The sequence below is a fragment of the Paralichthys olivaceus genome, chromosome 2 (genome assembly GCF_024713975.1).
Source record: "Paralichthys olivaceus isolate ysfri-2021 chromosome 2, ASM2471397v2, whole genome shotgun sequence".
Classification (NCBI taxonomy): Eukaryota; Metazoa; Chordata; class Actinopteri; order Pleuronectiformes; family Paralichthyidae; genus Paralichthys; species Paralichthys olivaceus.
Genome location: NC_091094.1, coordinates 10666749 through 10688057, shown reverse-complemented (window position 1 = coordinate 10688057; position 21309 = coordinate 10666749). Strand labels below are relative to the sequence as shown.

The 21309-nt window shown below is 40.5% G+C and overlaps 3 protein-coding genes across 4 annotated transcripts in view; 2 read left to right on the top strand and 1 right to left on the bottom strand.

Annotated features, from left to right (window-relative positions):
- syn2b (synapsin IIb) overlaps nt 1–10497 on the bottom strand; it is a 67733-nt gene extending 57236 nt beyond the window's left edge. Inside the window, exons 1-2 of one of the 2 annotated variants that reach the window (XM_069535285.1) lie at nt 10397–10497; nt 10172–10258 (exon numbers count right to left, since the gene is read on the bottom strand). In XM_069535285.1, the coding sequence (XP_069391386.1) occupies nt 10172–10254 (83 nt within the window). In that variant the 5' untranslated portion in view covers nt 10255–10258; nt 10397–10497. Of the gene's footprint in view, nt 1–1599; nt 2616–10171; nt 10259–10396 lie in introns of those variants that run through there. The other variant, XM_020096743.2, reaches the window with a different exon arrangement.
- A 92-nt stretch (nt 10498–10589) lies between these two features.
- On the top strand, nt 10590–15843 carry tamm41 (TAM41 mitochondrial translocator assembly and maintenance homolog). Its single transcript, XM_020096746.2, has 8 exons — nt 10590–10840; nt 11198–11380; nt 11776–11868; nt 12086–12236; nt 12705–12850; nt 13515–13680; nt 14499–14561; nt 15127–15843. The coding sequence occupies exons 1-8, from the start codon at nt 10703–10705 to the stop codon at nt 15216–15218; spliced, it is 1032 nt and encodes a 343-aa protein (XP_019952305.2). The 5' UTR covers nt 10590–10702; the 3' UTR covers nt 15219–15843.
- Nucleotides 15844–16521: 678 nt separating this feature from the next.
- vgll4b (vestigial-like family member 4b) overlaps nt 16522–21309 on the top strand; it is a 39310-nt gene continuing 34522 nt past the window's right edge. Inside the window, exons 1-2 of the mRNA XM_020096868.2 lie at nt 16522–16857; nt 18101–18174. Coding sequence (XP_019952427.1) covers nt 18111–18174 — 64 coding nt within the window. The 5' untranslated portion in view covers nt 16522–16857; nt 18101–18110. The remainder of the gene's footprint in view (nt 16858–18100; nt 18175–21309) is intronic.

Here is a 21309-nt window from a genome sequence, read left to right as displayed (position 1 = left end):
AATTAAAAAACAAAGGCACATACCTCCACTAAAACTGTTTACATTAAACTGAGGCAAAATATCCATTCTCTGACATAGTTGAAAATAATATTTGTTACCGTATAGTAACTGAGTAAATATACTATCTGGACCCACACTACATTTCATCTGTTCAGAGATATAAGCACTTTACACATGCCTGCTTTTTTCACAAAATGTCGAAAACACCCTCTCACAATGTTAAAGCAATACAAATATACACCCCCGAATCTGCGTGAATGGCTTCCTCCTTGGCTCAAACCCAAGTTTTGATAAAATTGGTTCTATAGTTTTTAAATAATCCTGTTAAAGTCTGACAAACAGCAAGGAAACTATAACAAGAAATCATCTCTTTTGTTTGTTTGTCCTGGAGCTTTTTACCATATTGCATTGACTCCATCTACAAATCAAGTGTATTCAGGTGTCACTGAACGGCAGAATCTTAGTCCCCTCCATCTCTCGGACTTCTTGCAAACAGCAACAATCTCATCTCAAGGTCTCCACACTCACTTGTTCTGCTTTGCTTTCAACCCCACAACACGGTTTTTGTTTAGAACTGTAACAACACTCAGTATGAGGGATTCTAAACGACAATTGCCATATGACAACACTCCATAACGTCATTAAATTGAAAAGGTCAAATTTGTCTAGTATGGCCGTTACTTTATCACGCGGGCATCAATACAAGGCTGACAAGATCAAACTACACCTAGATAATGGCAGCGATGAGGGGCTGTAAAATCCATCATCAGCCACACATCAGCGTCCACACAGAGAACGTTTACAGCATGAAAATGTGATTTGCAGTGGGCAGAGAGCAGCGAGTGAAATAGCAACATTATTTAAGTGCCAGGGGCTCACGTTTCATGTGTGGAGAGAGATGTTTTATTCAGAGCTACATGCTCTTGTACGAATCGTGATGATGTACGAGGTGATAGCAAAGGAATAATATCCTGCTCACCAACTTGTGCTGTCAAGGGATGAAAACACTTATTCATTGCTCACATTTACATAGACACACTCAAACACACACATGATGTCCTAAAGCCTCAAATAAACACACAAAAATAGACAGAGCTGGGTGGTGGGATGTGTGAATCCGAACCCCAGAGAGATGATGTCCTGTCTGAATAGATTAATGGAGCAGTTGCTATTTTGGGAGCAGCTTCGGTGAGCGGAAACAATATATATAAATATATAAATATAAAGACGTAAAGCACCAACAAAAACAAACAGACTGAGACATAAGGATGTAAAAGATTCATTTTACGATTCACGCAAAAATCCAATGCATTTCTTCGGCTACAGTTTTTGTGTGTGAATCCCATCAAGGACTGCACAAATAAATTATCTTATTTTAAATTAGTGTCAGTCAGCATTACACCAATGCAGCCTTTTATATTGGCTTTTTAAATGTTAAAAAAACTAATCATTTTACACCCCAAAATTTTAGAGTGTGCCTGTTTCACTTTATATTGAAATTTCATTCAGCGACGATGCTCAGCACATGCTACAATTCACATCAACCACCTATAAGTCAATTGGACCCTCAACCAATCGTCAAAGCTGCTAGTGTCTTACCACTCGTGCTGGGGCTCGTCAATGACCAACAGGATCTTGAACTTCTTGGAGAGGGAGGGAGAGGGCGCCGACTGCTCCACAAAACCGGCGGCAGATGCAGCCGTCTGTTTGACAGCGTTGGTGATGGAGCTGAAGGAGCTGAAGAAGCCAGAGGAACCACTGGAGGAGGAGGACTGGGCCTGTTGAGGCTGCTGAGCCACTTGGGATGGACGTCGCTCCTGAGCTGCGGGGGAGCTGGCGGGCACCTGGGACGGTGCTGGAGCTTTGGTCGGGGACTGGGCAGGGACAGCTGCTGGGGCAGGTGCTGGGCCCTGCTGGGTAGGAGAGGAGGTGGTCTGGGGAGGAGGAGCAGGTGGGTCAGGCCTCTGGAGGTCGGTCATGTAGCCATTGGGCAGGTTGGACATGAAGCTGCTGTCAGAGAGCCGGCGACGGAGGAAGTTCATGATTGCAGTCGGAAGGTTGGTCTCTCGCTCGGTCGGTTAGTTGCTCTCTGAGTGCGTCTCTGGATTTCTTGGCTGAATGGTGGAGAGCAGAGATAGGCAGAGAAACACACGGATCAAAGGTTGGATGGAGGACAGAGATCAGTCCAGATGATTGAGGGGCAGGTGACAAAGAGCTTCTTCTGTGTTGCAGGATGTAAAGCAAGGAAGGAGAAGATGGATGAAGAGATGGATATAGCTCTGGTCCAGTCTTCAAGAGACAGCTCTCCAAAGCTTAGGCAGCAAAACAGCGTGAGTTGTGGTGTTCCTCCTCCTGAGCCTTACGCCTCCTCACAAATGAGTGTGTGACGTGATAGAAGAGCGTGTGTGATTCTGAGCGAGAGAGAGAGAGGCGTGGTGTAGTACCCTCCTATGAGATACTGGTGCTCTTCCCCCTCTACTCTGCCCGCCTGCCTCTTGAACTGCTGCAAGCTGAATGCGCTCAGGAGATGCAGCTCTCTCTGCTTATCTCACTCTTTCACTCGCTCACGCTCCCTATGCCCTTTCTCCTCTCCTCACTCTCTCGCTCGGCACGCTCACTGGCTGTCTCCCCCTTTCCCCTCCCCCTCGCCTCCTCCTCCTCTCTCCTGTCATCATCCTCCTACATCATAGGCTGCGCGTGTGTGTGTCATGCTGCAGCCTTGTAGCGCTGCGTGCCGTGTGCAACCAGTGGAAGGGGGTTTCCTGAGATCGTGCTGAAGGTGGAGTTCACAGATGGAAACGCCATCCATCCTGCGCTGCAAGCCCCACCTCCCTCATCTGCCTCCCATCTATCCATTCTTTTTAACCCCACTTCTCGATCTCTCGTCTCCATTGTGGGATTTGTGCGTGTTACAGAGTCTAAAAGACTCATTCTCAAATGGAAAATGTGAGAATGGAATTGCGCCAGTATATTGGCATTAAAAGCAAGTGGTATGATGGAGGGCAGGGAGGAAAACAGAAACAGATGGACATCGACCATCCATCCCTCTAGCTTTGTAACTGCCAATGTAATTAGTCAAATGATTCCCCCTAGTGAAACGTGTTATCCTTAAATAATGGACTGTGTTTTGCAGCATATTTTCACTTCTCAATTTCCAAGAAGAAAACAAATCACAAAGCTGCCTATCAAATAAATCTATATTCAGTCAAACAATAGATGCAGCTTGTTTTCTTCTATGTTTTCTGTGTCTCTTTCCACTCTATTCCTAAACAGTCATCTCCTCCCCATCCCTTCTCCATTATACAATTCAGTATTCCAGGGTATGTGATGAACGTGATTCCTAAATGCCGTCAGCGGCAGCAGGCAGCGTCTGTTCTGTTTTCTGCTCTAAGCTTCACTTCAAAAAAGAAAGAGGAAAAAAAAGCCAGAAGATGACAGGACAGAGAGAGAAAGAAGATTATTCGAGCAGGAAGAAAATTCCACACACGTCTGCACCACACTGAAGGGAACAGCTTGGCATTAGAAGAATGAAGCAGAGGAAGGAACTACACTATACTTCTCTATTGTCTTCAATGGGTTATTCCTGAAAAAATGTAAAGCTGTTATATAGAGATATTCATTCGGCAGCAGCACTTACTGGATTTGAAAGCTTGTTCATTGTCAAGCATTGAGATTTCTGGAAAACGATGTCAATTAATGGAAATACATTCCTTGACCTTTACGTAATCGAAAGGTTGCTTTCCAATTGTAATCCAAACTATTTGTGTGTTCACATCCCTATTTGAATCTCAGCTACTTTAGTCTGACTCATAATTTGAGGGGGGGGGGGTTTCCTGAGACATCGGTAATGATCACTGCCCATTACTGCACCACAGCCGCAGGCATTCACCTCTTATTCACCCCTTATTTTTGGTTTTTTTACATAAAGCTGCTACATAACTGTGCACTGTGCTTGTAAAGACCAATGCCTCTGACGTGCACCTTAATTTATATGATGTGTAGCGTAACAGAAAATGTGCTGATGCTAGAAAAAAATGAGTTGTCAACCCACTTTTCTTGTCATAAAGAATAATGACAAGTCAGATGACATACTGCATGTCGTGCTGGTAAACTCAACCACGGGCATAAATTGTGTTGTAAAATAATTCATAAATTGCACCATTCTCAGTCCTAAAAAGAGTTTTTTTTCCTTGCATAACTTAATGCAAGGAAAAAAAAACAAATATGCAGGATGCATATTTGTAGCCAGTCACGATGAGTCAAGCCCAGAGAGGAGGGGGGCTGTGTTCAGTCAACCAGAAGAGGGCCAGAGTGAGTCACACACAGAGCTGCAGTGTGAACTGTGGCGACATCCTAAGCTCATCCTGGCCTACATGTTTCAGGACACAGACACACAACACACAACACATAAAACAGTCATTATATAACAGAGTATGTGTATGCATGAAATTATGCAGGCGGTAGAGTCGAAGAAACACACCGTGTCTGGGTCAAGATGAGACAGAGGTGTTTTTTGCAGTAGAAGACGCTCAGGTGTATATTTTTTCAACAACTCTCCACAAACACATACTCCGCATAAACATATGTAAATATAAACAACATAAATAATCTGCTTTCACCAGTATCTTCTTTCAAATAAGAGGTAAAAGTGTATAAGTCACAATGCTCCTAGGGTTTGCTTCTCTCAGGTGCAGTTTAGCTGCGTTAGTGAAATCACAGTAATAATACGGACACCCATGATGCCAGGGACATCACTCATCTGTCAACACATGCATATACACAATACGCCACATCATCACATATAAAGACACATGCCGAAATAAAAACACATCAACCCTCCGTCTTGATTGGCATTACTATTAAAAGCCGGTACACACACACACACACACACACACACACACACACACACACACACACACACACACACACACACACACACAAACACACACACAAACACACACACACACACACACACACACAGTCAATATTTTGCAAATGAGTGAAAGTGGGGGGCAATAAATGTTTGCAACACGAATGATTAACTACATGGAACACTTCATTCATTCATTAAAAGGATTAATGCGATGAATATGTCAACAATTTTTTGTGGGGGGGAGTAGGATATTTACATGTTGCATGATTTGACAGCTGGTGTGTTTGTGTGTTTAGCTGCAGATATCTCAGGTGTAATCCTCTGTGTCCTGTGGTTTCATTGATTTGAATAACAGACAATCTATAAAATAACATTTTGACATTTTGTGTGAATATCTTTGACTGTGTGAGTCTCTGATAGAGCTTGTGCTCATGAGATGGTAAAATATGTGCTACAACCTCAGCAAGGCATGCATATAACAGCAAATTCCCACATTTGAATGAATTATTCAAATGATTCAATTGATTTTAACTCAATTCCAGTTTTATCAGATTGATAAATGCACTTTTTTAATGACTGGCTGATAAAAAACCCTGAATGAATGGAGGTTTTCCTTGCAGGGAGTCATGTCACATGCACTCAGAGGTTAATTGAAAACACAGAGGGTAGTGCACAGGAAGCATCAGGGTCACTTTTGGCCTGAGCTCTTGTCTGGTCCTCTCTTAACACAAGGTCTTACATTGCTAGACATTCACAGAAATCCCCTACCTATGCATCTTGCATTGCAAATGAGTCGTGATGCCATGACTCAGTTGAAACATCAAAAAACAGGTAAAGAAAACTTTAGAAGTCTATTCGTGCCCCTGGAGCTTCTTCGAGGAATAGTGTAGATTCAGCAAAGCGATTATAAATGATAGCTCTCTGAATGAATTTAAACTGCGCTGTGTGGATGGAAGGAGCTACAAGATTCCAACACCCACACACAACTCAGATATCTGCTGCAAATCCCCCAAAACAACATTTAACCGGGCTTCTGTACGCTGCACATCTACACACGCACACAAAACATACTCTTCAGAGGGTTACAGTGCTGCTGCTGCTGCTCATATTTATGATAGGCCTGGTTATGAGTATATTTTAGGCACAAGATGAAATTCAAGATTCCAAACTACCATGGCAACAAGTAGAACAGAAGGTGACTTGCCAGTTGCCAAGCACAACAATAGAACACCACAGACATGATGAACACACTAACGAGAAGTTCATGAACAATAAACATTTCAAGCAGCACAAACTCCCTGCTGCTACAACAGGTTTTAGTGATCACATGTGTCCCACCTGGCCCAGCCCTACCTGGCAGTGCTTTATATAGTGTAAACTCAGTTTGATGAAAGTTAAGTTATTGTAAAGTAGAGCATGGCAAATATATAACTCTCAGGTTTTTTTAAAGGCAGGTAAACCCCAACCTAAACTAGTATATCAGTATATGTGTAGCATGAAGTACAACACATGAGACAAACTATTCTGACTGCTATTTAAAGCCCAGTATGTCATTTTAATGTCATTTTAAAGCCAAAGATTCAGACACTGACACAAAAAAGACACTGCATAAGAGACTTGAACGAGAATCTAATTTAAACAATAATTCTCAACAGAGTAGAGCTGATACATTAGGTTCAGGTAATATATCACATCTGAACTACAGTTGATCACAATTGAAATTCATCCCCTTAAATTAAAATATGATTAAAAGCATGAATAAAGATGCACTGTTGTTGGACTGACCTGTATTGTACCTTCATTTAAAATTAATGTACAGCTTCATTTACATAGCTGTGCATGTATTTTGTACAGACTGAGGATAAGGTGTTGTTATGAGGCAACAAACACTTGCCAACTGAAAGAGCCGGAAACTCCATTGACCACTGAGTCTGATGAAAGTGTGTGTTTGTGTGTGTGTGTGTGTGTAGGTGGAACAAGCAGCAGGTATTGATTTAATGGCAATTTCTATTAAGAGCCCTTATGTGATGTTTACATTAACACACAGGCCGACTGTACACCATTATAAAATAAATGGAAGATAGTAGCACTGCACTCAAACTCTCAAGTTACCTCAACTGTGCAGTTCAGTTTGGCTTTCACTTACTCCTCACTCTCTTCTTATGAAAAGTATTGACTCGCTCCCTGCTCTGTGACACTGCATCCTTTCTGTGGAGTAACATGAAAGTAGCAGCATCGGTTGCTCTCTACTAGTGGGGCACTGCAGCAGCTGTGTGTCGACAGAAGCACGCGTGTGTTTGTGTGCTTAATGGTGCATTTTCGTTTGATGTTCCCTCACTAGGCATGGGCAGCAATCGGAATCTCCATGGCAACAGGCGTGCTACAGCTGAAAAGATCCTCACGGTTATTGTGTGCGTTTACCAGTGTTTGTACTTCTGGATTTGCACCACTCAGTGTTTTCTGTAGGCTATTCCTCCTCTTGCAGCCCTGAAATTGCTGTAAACTATGGGGGACTGTAAGATATTTAGGTTTTAATAGCAACAGATCAACTGCAGTGCAATTCATTGCCAAAACGCACCAATTAAAAAGGTCCTGACGTCTTAATGCATCGTTTCTGAGGCAGCCACTAATACTCTAGGAGAGGCACTGTAAGTGAAAAAATCATGTGGAGCTTTCCGACTGAAGCACAAGATAGAACCATCACACAAATCACGTGAAACTTTGAAAATCAATATCCAATCATCACAAACACTGATTCCGTTTAGACAGTTCCTCTTGTTTTTGTTCCAGACAAAAAGTTACACAGGCAGCTTTTGCTTTCACTCCTATCACTGCAGCCGTTTCACACAGGCCCACACAAACACTATGAGGAAAGATGGAGGTGTGATGGCGACACATATTTCTCACTGTGGTTGGCGAAATTAATGAACAAATATCTTTCTTCCTGTCTGCTTGCCTGCTGCCTCCCTCTTTACTTTACTACCTGTGTTGAGTCCACTCCTCTGTGCCCAATATATGTTTACAGCTGAAAAATAAAAGCAACACTCTGCAAGAAAGGTGCTTGTTTCAGTCCTACATTTTCACATAGTTTACTTTGCTCTGTAGTCTCCTTAATGTAGCACTAAAATATTTTTATAATAGTGCATCAAGGGACCTATACCTACAGAATATTATGTCTCAGCTGAGCTCTATGGAGCTTTATAGCAAGTTTTACCTTTATTTACCTCGACCAACTTTCCTCAGGAGTTGATAGAGGAAAAAAACAGAGTTAAAGCAAGTGAAACTCTGGCTGACATCTATCGGTCACAATGATTTATTACTCAACTGCGGAACGTGTAAATAAGCAACTATATGGGCTTTAATTGGGCTTATGGTCCACTGTTTTAGTTCATTAACCTTGTTTCCACTTGATTAAGTCACTATATGTTACCTACCCAGTACCAGACAGCTGACAGACAGCTAGTCAATATAGACACTCTGTAGAAAACTACTACAGAGCTGTTGGAAACTAACCCAAAGCAAAAATTAGACTGAATTTTGGGATTCGGTGTGGTGAGAAACACGACTCTATATTTATTGATTTAGATGCTTAATCCATTCATTTATGCAACTGCTCCTAAATTATAACTAACTAAGGATAAGTTGACCATAGAAATGCAAAACTGAATGAATCCTATGAGAATTATATTATTCATGAGGAAAAGAAGTAACAAACTATAGGGAGGGAGAAATAGCCAGAGGTCATATGTCTACATATAAAAAGGAATAATTCACACCTCTAGAGCCTTGATCACATGTATGAATATAAGATTTTCTATATGTACTATAAAATGAATAAAACCCTTATAGTTCTACTAGTGCTTCTCTGTCTCTGAATGAATAAGGCCCTTTAACACTTTGTTAGCCAAGATTCAGTGACCTCATCAATATTCATATGGCTGAAGAGACAAGTCATTACTAAGAAGATAATATTTGTCCCACTCGTGACAATCTCCTAATGAGCTTCAGACATATTGCTAAGTGTCAAGAATCTACATTCAATATTCATTTGTTTAAATAGATCTGAGCATCATCGTCTTATAAGACTCCTGACTAATAAAGATAAAGATGATGGCCTCACAAGCTTTTTGGCTTTTACTGCTACAGAAGAATCTCACACAAATCTCCTATTTAATTTCCTTTACTTTCATGGTTATGCTCGGTGTCTTTGGTTTGAATCATTGTGAACTTTTTAACAGCCAAACACTGTTAAAGATGCTTTCAGTGGTTTCATTTATTCCTCCGGGAGCTCAAGTCTAAATATTAGAGTGTCCTCTCAGGATTGTTAAATTTTTCAAAGGTCTTTTTTACAAGATGTGAACTGTATTACAAAATTAAAACACAATAGAAAATGAAACTTTAGAAAAGGCAAATCTATTTGAACCATCAGTCCTGACAGTCAGGTTTGCACTTCACATGCAGCCAGTGTTGAACAATATGAAAAAGAAGACTACAGACAGTAAATGCAGGCTAAATGTATCAGTGTATATATTTGACAACTCATGATTAACATCAAAGTTTAACTTCTCCCCCAGCTCTGAGTCCAAATCCACCAACCGATAAAAATGCTAAAAACTGGGCTGGGGACTGTGGGGACGAGGGAGGAAGGGGCTGGATTTTTCAAGCCATAAAAATGGAGATCACTGGTAAGGTTTTTTTTTTTTTTTTAAATCACAGTTTAGCCTACAGCTCAAAACAGATTTAAGTGTAACCTCTGAAACACTGGAGATATAACACAATACAATACAACGGCACTGATCCTCAAATGATTTATCTTTGAAACACTGGATATTGCTCCTACAGGAATGAGGATTTGTGTTCTGTTTTATACTGCATTATCTTCAGCCTTGTATTAGCTTTAAAGAAACGTGGGTCATTCCTTGACAAATCATCACACTTCGTGCCGCACCCTCACACATATCAATGATGTTGAGCAAATGCTGATTTGGTCATGTGTGAAACTTTTGACGCTGAACTTGTAGGTGTCTCCTTATTAATGAATTAAGATCCTAACTGAGGAGATAGCAGCGTTTGTACTTGTAGGGAGGAGTTGGTAACTTTGAACAGTTCTCGTGTAGTTTTAAACCTCCATATTTATCTCAACAGTATCATCAATATTAAAAAATAAAAAGTGAAGTAGATTTTTTCAGTGAAGCCCAGATGTGTGATGATTTCAAGCACGATGACATCACAGTTTGATATTAATTTTATTAACATTAGAGCAGACAGTAGCTGCCACATTAGCATGTAGCCTCTGACCTGACACAGCTGCCCTCAGGAGTTAGCATGTTTAGCTTAACTTGGTAGAGAACCGCCCTCTGCTGGCAACGCTCAGACTTCATTTACCTGTAAAAACAATAGAAAACACAGCCTCGTGTTGCCCAGTTTATATTTCACAATTACGTTCAATTAAAAAAGCAACAAACGCGCAAAATAAACCGCGTGTTAGTGATAATTTAAGCTGTTTAACGACTGAACGCTTACTTTCCATCTCTGCCTCCATTTCCCATGAGCCTCCTGCGCGCGGCGGAATCTGTGACGCACATTTCAGTCGCCTGTCAAAGCCTCACAGCTGACTCAAAACAACATGCTGGTAGTTTATCGATAAAACCGACATCTTTACTGTGTTCTCTAGGTTTTGTCGTGCTCAGCCACACCGGGCACATCCGTCTACAATGCACATGTTACCTCATACTGCTGAATTTTCGTTAAACGCGTCATTTCATCGTTGAACCCGCTCATTAAACCGGCGGATGCTGCTGCTGATTAAAAAGAGTCAGCTCGTTCAAAATGTCTGTTCCAGCTCTGCACAGCACCGGAGTGGTCTACAGGAGGATCCTGTCCCAGTTCCCTCAGGACATCAGCTTAGCTTTCGCTTACGGATCAGGGGTTTTCAAACAGCATGGGACCAGCCAAGGTCAAATGGAGGTAAGAGACATGTGCTGCCACTCACTAAACTTTACCTTCCTGGTGGGGCACAGTTAACAGAGGTTTTTATAAACTGGTTAAAACTTTGAATAATCGCTCATTGATGCGTTTACTCATCCATTAAAGTCCATTGATAACATGCCAGGTAGTGGGAAATCCTCCTGTAGCACAAACACACTGTGTATAACTATACATACACATGTGCTATAACTTATTCACAGTGTGTTGTGCACTACAACAGACCAGAACGTGTGTGTCACTCAAAATCTATTTTCATTTGCATTGCAGTTATTTCAGATTATATACTTTCGGCAACATAACTTTATCAAGTCTATATGTCACTTTTTATATGAACAGAAAAACATGCTGGACTTTGTCTTAGCGGTGGACGACCCAGTGACGTGGCACACCATGAATCTGCTGCAAAATCGCAAACACTACTCCATCCTCAAGCTATTGGGGCCCACGATGATCAGCTCCATACAAAATGATCATGGGGCGGCAGTATACTACAACACTCTGGTGCCTGTGGATGGGAGGGTAAATAACACACTTTATTCCTTTCTTCTCAGGCCTATCAGGTACACATATAGTTTTCCTTATGAAGCTGTGTGTCCCTTTCTTCACACTGTGTCTGCTTCTCACAAGAACGTTCTGTTTTGATTTGTATGACTTTAGTGTTTGTTAAAGCAAAGCACTGTTTTTTGAATCATATTTTATTGAACCGATGGAACCAGAGATCAGACCAACCTTGCCTTTCAATTCAAAATTGAATACAAAATCAATAGGACACAGATTTTGTGTTTCTAGGTGCAAATAAAGATTGCATCCTCCAAAAACTCAATGTCTGTATATAATCATATCTCATTTCATTATTTTTCTGGGCTTAACTTTACATGAATAAACTACATACTTCTTTTAACTCTTCTTTTCAGATTATCAAATACGGTGTGATCAGTACGGAGTCTCTGATAGATGACCTGATGCACTGGAAGACCATGTACGTTGCTGGACGCCTTCACAAACCAGTCAGTACCATGATTATTAAAATGTGACTGATTCAGATAAAACAGCTCTTGACAAAAGTATTTTAGATATGTAGAAAAAGTATAATGCGTTTGAGTTTACAAAAATAATTACATACAGGCTTCAATTAACACTTGTCAGACTTTGATTAAATGCATGTGTACAAATTAGCAGTGTGCATCCATACTTATATGCATGTGCATTTGTGTTTCTATGCAGGTAAAAATGTTGGTGCAGAGTGAGAATGCAAAGCTCCGTGCTGCTTTGGTATCCAACCTGAAGAGTGCTGTGACGGCCTCGTTCCTCATGTTGCCAGAGAGCTTCACTGAAGAGGACCTTTTCCTGCAGATAGCTGGCCTCTCTTATGCGGGTAACTAACCTATAAAACATAAATGGAAAGAAAGTGAAAGACATACACATTTATCACACATGCACTTCTTACTGTTGTTATTCAGAAACAGCAGAGATGATATCAAAGCCTGTGGTTTACATTTCCAATTCTCCATCTCTCAGCATGGTTCTGAGTTGGCTGGAGGGCAAATGAAATGCTTATTAGTTATATAAGTTATTAGACCGATAGTTGTTATGCCCCAAGAAACAAAACAAACCTTTTTAATTTGTTCAGATTCATCGAAGTGAAATAGAAGCAGGTACTTCATGTCTAATGTTCTAAAAATATGCTTACATGAGGAGTAGCTATCCTACACAACTGAAGTACAGTGTATGAGGTAAAGAGTACATCAGAATGAGGTAACTGTCTCACAGCCTGGATGAAAAACTAAACTAAAGATTAAATATATCTCACCTATGTGAAAACATCTTGTCTTTGCCTCTGAAGGGGATTTCAGGATGGTGATTGGAGAAGACAAGTCCAAGGTGGCCAATATTGTCAAAGACAACATTCAGCACTTCAGAATTCTATACAGCAACATCCTGCGGGACTGTCCTCAGGTGGTCTACAAATCACAGCAAGGGAAACTTGAGGTAAGGCACAGTTAAACATGTACAGACCACATAAATAATTTATCATCTGTCATGACAAAATCCAATTCAAAAAGTATTAGTGTGAATTACAACTTGATTTCATTCATCTGTTGTACATTTTAGTGGGTTTTCAATGTGTTTGATTGCTGTTTAAAATCGGTGATGTCATGAACACCCAACATAAAATGGTTGTAGAATTATTTACACTAATTGCCACAAACAAAACAGGGAACATTTTGCTGAAAAAATTAAATGCTGAAAGATATTCCCATCAATTCTGTTTCCTATGTGTTTGTTATTTGAATGAACACCAGTATTTGTTATCATATATTTGATATGTGTGTTAGATACAATAGCAGTTTATTTATTAAATACCATAGTCCTACAAACACTACAATATATAACACTGTAGTTTTGTTGAAAATCAATTAACCCGAAATAGGTGAACTCATGTCTGATGACAGGACATCAAAGTTAGACTTTACATCACATCAATATTAGTCTGCGATTATTTATTTACATACAAGGACAAGATAAAATATTTACACCCACTGAGTTTACAATATTTCCATTTCACTTCATGTAGATGTGATTCTTGGTGTATTCAAATACATACTTACATACATTTGAATTAATGTATATCCATATACTTGTGTACCTGCAGGTAGACAAAAGCCCAGAGGGACAGTTTGTCCAGCTGATGGCATTGCCGCGCACCCTCCAGCAAAAGATCACAAAGCTGGTTGACCCTCCGGGAAAGAACCGCGATGTGGAGGAGATCCTGCTGCAGGTGGCTCAGGACCCAGACTGTGGAGCTGTGGTACAGCAAGGTACGGAGGGTAAAGAATGGACGGAGGGATGGGGAATAGAGGACAAGATGGGTAGGATGGAGAGAGAGATGGATTGAAAAAGTAATTACTCCCCCTAATCAAAAGTCGCTCTATGGGTCTGTGATACAGTGCATGGTGGATGCACAGATCAAGGTCATTGTTGTGTGGTGAGATAAAGATAAATATTCATTAGCATAATTCTGTGTTCCACCTGGAACGTTAAACAGTTTTTGATCACTGATGCTGCTTCACTTGTGTTCTGGATGATCCTGTTTAAGTGCTTGTCATTGAAATATCATAAGTATAATGGGCACTTTGACAATTTCAGCTGAAAAGTTTGTCTCAGACTCAGATTCATCAGGTGTAGAAACTTAGTGACTGAAAGTGTTGACTTTGCCTCTTCATCAGGGTCATGTTAGGAATGAATAATGTTAGGAATCCATTATACAACACACTTACACAGCCAGCACAATGTTAAAACCTGGCCAAAAGTGATGCAGTGGTAGATAAGTAAACAGGTAGTAAATAAAACAAAATGTAGCCACCCAGCGGCTCATAAGTTCTAAGATTAATAGTCACCCATTTTTTCTTTGAAAAATAATTCACAAGAAACTTGTGGATGGACACATTTCATTTGTCACATTTTTATGGCAGGAAGCAGAAAAATGTCGAGATAGATGGATGAAGAAACTAAATATTGTTCTACAGGAAGTTTTCTCCTTGTTTCTAGATTTCTAGATTGTTAATAGAATAAAATCATATTGCAGAGTGCTGAGATATGAAATGTGTTTGTAATTACTTGTGTTGTTTTTCCTCAGGTATCTCATCTATTGTGAAAACCTCCAGTATAACACAGAGTATCAAAGGCATTGCTACAGCTGGTAAGAGATATTTGTTTTCCTTTAGTTAATATTACAAAATACTAGATCAAACATTGTCAGGTTGTGATGTTGTATTGACTGATTTTGTGTTTGTATTATAGTGTAGAGTCATTGTGGGAGATTTGCTATTGTTACTTGATTGTTACTCATTCTCATGTCTGTTGGCTAACTTTAGAGCTACAGCCACCTGACACTAAGGTTAGCTTAAAGACTGGAAATGGCTAGCCTGCCGCAGTCTATATTGTTATATTAAGAGCACACATTTTTTTCCTCTCTAATTTTGGTAACAGCATTGAAAAGTATATTTGTTTAATCAGTATTAAAAAAACAAGGTTAAAATAAGAATTCATGTTTGTTAAACTAAAAAGTTAAACATCTTCTTTACCGTGGCCTTTAAACATGACTCTCACCTTTGTTTAGAATAATAGTCGAGCTTATTATAGAAATTAAAAATATGTTTTGGCAAAGTTAGACATAAAATGTGTTCCTCCAACCAGCATTATTAATAATGTGGAAATATTGTTGTTCTAGCGTGGTTGTTAAAGTCTGGTGCTCTGTGTCTCAGGTTTGTGGAAGACGGTGTCGTACAGCTCAAAGAAACTGATTAAGATGTGGAAGGGCTGGAGGAGGAAGCCGTCTGTGTCCCACATGTCCTGAACCTGTCTGTTCACTGGGAACCTGTCTGTCTACCACTGACAGTCTGACAATGCACGTCCATCCTTTTGATGCTACCCTGATGAACTGTGGCTGGAGCAGTTGTCTCCTCACCTCTGCTTGTGACACTCTGTAGTAGGTGTGAATGGGACCACTGACTATGCATAAGGTTGTCTGGATAATTAAGAAATATCTGTGCTGCTGCCCTTTATCATGCGATTCATAAAAAGTTGTCAAATAAAAGGTGGCATTTCACGAGTCAGACTGAATTATGGCTGACATTTCACAGTAATACAATCTGGACCTTTGTGGATGATGACACACACACAGTGCCTGGCGTGGGAGAGCTGAACGGATGACACTGCAACAAGTAGCAGGGTACTGATAGATTTTGTTTAAGCTGTGAACTGGTGTTACATGTTTCATACACACAGACACACTTCTGTTTCTCCTTGTCAAAGATCCACAAATCTTTTAATCTCTTAATACTATGTTTTTGGAGGCTGCGCTATTATCTCAACCAGGATTTATAAAATATGGGATCACACAATGTTGAGAAGTTGTTTGAGAGAAGTCAATTTGAAGTTTTATCCTCTACCATTAAATAAAGTTCCTAATTGTTAACAGACACTGTCACACTTCTCTGTCCCCAGCCAATACATCAGTTGGTTCTTGATAAACACAGTTGTCTAATTCAGTTACAAGAAATCAGGTTTAATAAAGTTTTTAGTGAAACAGCAACAATGGTCTTAAGTGGCATGATTATTTGTAAACCCAAAGCTTTATAATATTATCCTCTAATCCCCAGAAAACACGGGCTTTAAAGAATAATATAATAAAACTTAAGTCAGTCCGTCACTGAGGGGGTTGAATGTCACTATGAAAGATTGAAGTTAATCATCATTTGTAAGAGAACATTGTTAGGTAAATGTAAATATATACATAGATATTATTTAATGATTTATACATATTACTTACTTCACATGAGTAAGAAGGGGTATAGAGTCATTAAAGGAGGGAACTTTTATTTTAAAAGAGGAACAGAACAAGTAAACATGGAGTTGTATACAACAACATAGGTTAATTTTAGGTTAACATTGTTTTCAATAAATTGCTGTGTTTGCATTTGTGGATGACATCTCTTCCTTTTGTTTTGATTTTTTAACAAAACCAAATACCACGTTTTATGGGGGGGGCTCTGATCGCCACTCTTCTCTACGTCATCACCTCCGGGTCGTAAACACTTTGACGGGCGGCTTCACCTTCAAGGGAAGTGACGTCACGACCTGTTTATCATGCTGATGTCACCGCTGCGCTCCTCCAGCCAATCAGCGCGCTGCACTTTCACCACCTGCTAGGAACTGAATTCCATCATTCCAGGCATTCCTCCCTCCCTCCTCCCTCCCTCCTCCCTGCTTCTCCTCCTCCCTCTCTCCCTCCCTCCCTCCCTCCTCCCTCCTCCTCCTCGTTTACAACCAACTTAGTTCCGACAGCTCTGTAACTATTGTCTTCCGTCGCAGCGGACTGCTTTTTGCCGCGGATTTTCTTTTTTCTGTCGCATGCGGATTTAATCTCTATTTAGATTTTCTGTTTTCTTGTTCCATCTCTGGTGTGGAAGATACCAAAGTGGCTCTCGAGGGAGGTGAGTGCTGCTCACACATGAAGAAGTTAAACGTTGTTTCGAGGATGAGGAGGGTGCGCTCTTCATCTCTGGACAGTTTCCCACAGAAACATGCAGCTTGTGAACAGAGGAGAGATTTTAGACAGAGATCGTCTCTGTGGTAATCTACGTGATCGGTGCTTGTTGAAATTTCATTCACGGCTTCCAAAACTTTGTCATGTCAAGAATCACCCTCCTCCTCCTCCTCCTCCTCCTCCTCCTTCTCCTTCTTGAGGCCACATGCTTTCCTCCTGCTCGGGTCTGGGACATCTTGTTGTCTCTGCATATTGCAACCTGTGAGCAGGAGGAAATGAAACCTGATCGCCAAATCTATTCCAGCTCAGTGTCAGTGATAAGGAAGCAGGGAGTCGGGCTGGTGTAAACACTATCACAAGGAATAAAGAAAGATGGACGCATGCACTTGCTCCTAAAAATGATCATTTCCACTTTGCCAGAGTCTCCACAGACTTTGTGCATGTGCGTTTAGTTTTACACTTTATTCTGACGCTGCAGGAGCAGTGTTTTCTATATCACTGGAGAAGTGAGGGCTGGCATTTTAGGAATGCTGGAAAAAAGCTGAAGAGTGTTTGTTTTTAAATCAGAAATACCTTTCATAGCAGAGCTGAGTCTGAAAGCTCAACACTGCAGGACAAAAATCCTAAAAATGCAAAAACAAAGTTTAGGAAAAGTCCAAAGATCACAAGAAGGTCATGATGAGTAGAGTAGTGATGCAAGAAGCCACAGAATACTACGATACCTCATGAATTCAAAACTTTACTTAAGTACAGTGTCGTAAGCAAACAGATATTAAAAGTAAAGGAGGCCCCTGAAGAGAGGCCCCTGAAGAGTCTTATCATATCCTCGTTATAGTGTTTTAGTGTTTGTGGAGTTTAGAGCTGCAGTCGTTAATCAATTGGTCAGTGTATAGGGTATTAATTATTGTTAACTATTCTGAAAATCACAGAATTGTTTTAGGCATTTACTTTCTCTGGTTCCAACATCTCTAATGTGATGTGACTTCACCAAAATCTCCATGTTTGTACTGGAAGTGAGTTATCATACTGGCACCATTATAAAAAACTTCAAATGGGTCCTCCTGGAACACTTTTGAGGTGTTTAATAATATGGTATCCAACAAATTATCATTCAGTTTCTGTACAAAATGCTACATATGGATGAAAGCCAACAACATATTGAACTCAGTGCCCTCCCCTCTGTCCTGCAGGCGTCCCAGCATGGAGACACCACTGGATGTTCTGTCGAGAGCAGCATCATTTGTTCATGCGACCGAAGAAGAGAGTAAGTTTTTCTCACAACGCTTATGGCTCCTCTTGGCTTCGGTTTTTCTTTCTGTGCCGTCAAAGGGTGCATTGTGGACAAATGATTTCTATGATTAGCGTCGCATTACATATCGATGAAGTGCAACATTATGTTCAGTTGTAAGCTCCGTCCCTGTTTCCTGACACAAGACAATAGGCGTCTTTGTGCCGTGCAAGCTTTGCAGTTGTAGATACTCAGGCAAATAAGACCAACTGCCACCAACACAGCTGTTTGTTTGCCTGCAGTGTTAACCTGCTTTCACTGGAGGCAGAGTGGGATGTTTCTCCCTCTGACTCTTTCTCTCTAACTTTAACTTTCTGTCTTGATGATCTCTGTCTATGTCTTTTTCAGTTTCTCCTCAGTCTCCCTGCCTCACTCTTTCTTTTGCGGCTCCATCTTCTTCTGCCTTTTGCCTTTCCTAAGGACTTCTGGCATTGCTGTAAAAATAAATTCCTCCCCAGATTAAGGAGAAACGGCCAATCCCTCTCAGCAGGTCCCTGCGACCAGCAGGCCCCAGAGCTGGTGAAACCTCCAAGGACACTTAACATTCAGCGGATACCACTGATAATTAATGTGCTGTAGTTTATTTGTGTTTTCAGTTTTCTCTGCATCAGCTGTGCAGATTATGTGTCTGGTTTTTAATGATTGCTTTGTAGTCTTGCAGACTTAATCTATATTGTAGAGTGAAAAGTAAAAGGAATGGATTTATACAATACCTCCACTAAGGAGGTTATGTTTTCATCTGCATTTAGAAGGTAGTTAGTAGAATTACACAGAAACTACCAAACCGATTTCCATGACATTTCTCCATGGCAGGGTCAGTCATGACCATAGGGCCATGACACAAGGAGAAACACATACAATTTCGATGTGGCTTTTTTTTTTCAACATTATGAGAGGTTGTTTGTTGACATTTCCTTGATTTCATATAGAATAATTCATGGATCTCAATGAAAAAACTTGGCATCTTTAGGGGACTGATATTGAGTGTGTCTAATGGTGCAGATTCAAAATGAAAATGTGGATCTATTGAATTCAAATGTGGTTTCATAAGGGGACTGTTGAGCCTTGGCGGAGGTATGCAGTCTACTGTGCTATTTTATTTGTTTTTGTTGCAGCATAATTTAAAGCTACTAAATTATCAGAGGGAGTCATAGTTTGAATTCTTAAAAGGAGGGAAATGATGCACTGAAATCCATTAAGAAAAGCATGTGTACTTTAGTAAAAGTACATACTTGCTGTTAAAGCCATTTCACATTGAGAAAATATACCCTCTCTTTAAGTTGCATAATGAATTATTAACTTGGAATATATAGTCTATATACACATAATAATGATAACTGTGAGACAGAGTTTCAGCTGTAACCTCTCCCGTGTCACCAGCTTGTTCCCATAATGCTTCGACCTAAATGAGCTGAATATCAACTTCCTTGCACTTCTGTGCAAAATGGCATGGGAGCATTCAACTCCTCCTCCTCTGCTCCCTCGCTCCCCTGCAGTGTTTTTGTTTTTCCCCCTGCACTGATGTCACTTTTTGTTGTGTGTCGTGCATGGCCTCTTTGTCCTAAGACAATTCACTCGACCCGTTTCCACAATAGCGCAGTAAAAAAAATGGTGGAACCAGTGAGCCAGTCAGCCTACTTAGCTAGTCAAACAACCAGCTAGTCTGCCACACTAACTACTGTTAGTCCTATCAGCAACCAGACCAACAGGCAGCTCAGGCAGTAACCGCTGCCTGCTTGTTTGCATTTGTGACAAACCTTTCTAATGCGTATGCAGCACTTGACACCGGAGCACTTGCCACAGAACAGGGAGAGGCTCGGGCCTGCCTTCACAACAGCCGCTTAAACTCACAGGGACAGAGCAAGGCTTGTCAGGGCCAGTTGTGCAGTGCACAACGTTTTCAAATCAAAATGAAAAGCATTGTTGATCTTTTTACAAACTACAACTCTGCAGATAGCTTAACTCTGTGGGAGATGAATTTCTCAGGAAAGCACACAAATACTACCTTGAGGGGAATTGAATTACAGCACATGAGTAGCGAATTGGTCCAGGGTCACGCTGCTTGGCTCTAAAATGGAAAAGAATGTACTGCCGTCCTGTATTGGAATAGTTGGCCTTGGCCCAGATCAATTAAGACTTTTTTAATTAGAAAAACATTTGCTTTTATTAAACTGAGGTCATTCCTGACTGAGCACTTTTTAAAACCTAAGTTTTTTTTACTGTTTAAAAGTCTGCAACAGTTACAAAACGTGGAGTTTGCACATATAATACTTGTAAGAGGCATAAGTTTTAAGTTTATTTAGATCCTCATTAGCCTCTGTAGTCCCACTACATGGAAACTTGTAGATATCTCAGCGATAACTGTTATTTTTGGCCAGTTAGGAGCAGTGGAAATAAACATAGGTTCATCACCATGGCCCTGTTCAGTAATAACATCTGTCCTGAGAAATCTGATGACCACTTGGGATCGGATCTCACTTCCCCGCTCTATATGGGAATAAACATGTTAGTCATTTCTGTTTGCAAAGACCAAATTATGTTGTTTATTCCCAGTTTGAGGAATGTTTTCAACGTCACTGTGTTTGTGAGCATCTTCTCCCTTACATATCGTCATTTGGTCTGTTGCTACTACAGAGATATTGATTGTATAGCAGCTTTAAGTACTTTCATTCAAAGTGGTTGAAGTGAAGAATGGGAATCACAGATCAGAGATGTTGAGCAAGTCAAGGTTTTTCCCTTTAGATCCAATAATTTGACGTTATCACAGAAGAAGTAAACACTTTCTCTCCCACACAGAGATAAACACATACTGTTAGTGAACGCTCACCTTCCTGTTAGAGGACAAACAGTTTGTAATCAACAGGTCTTATTCAAACTGTCCGGACCTTGAATATAAAGTAATGATGCAAAACAAAAGTAGTGACCAAATCTTGATATAATAGTAATTGTCTAGAAAAGCTTAATACTCCATCACCCCCGCACTGCAATTTTGCTGGCTGCTTGGAAGATCTCACAGAGAGCTCCACCCTTCCTGGAAACAAACCTGTATTTGAAATCAACCTTAAACAATGTGGCTTGCAGGCTCAGACTCAGCTGCAGGGACAAATCCAA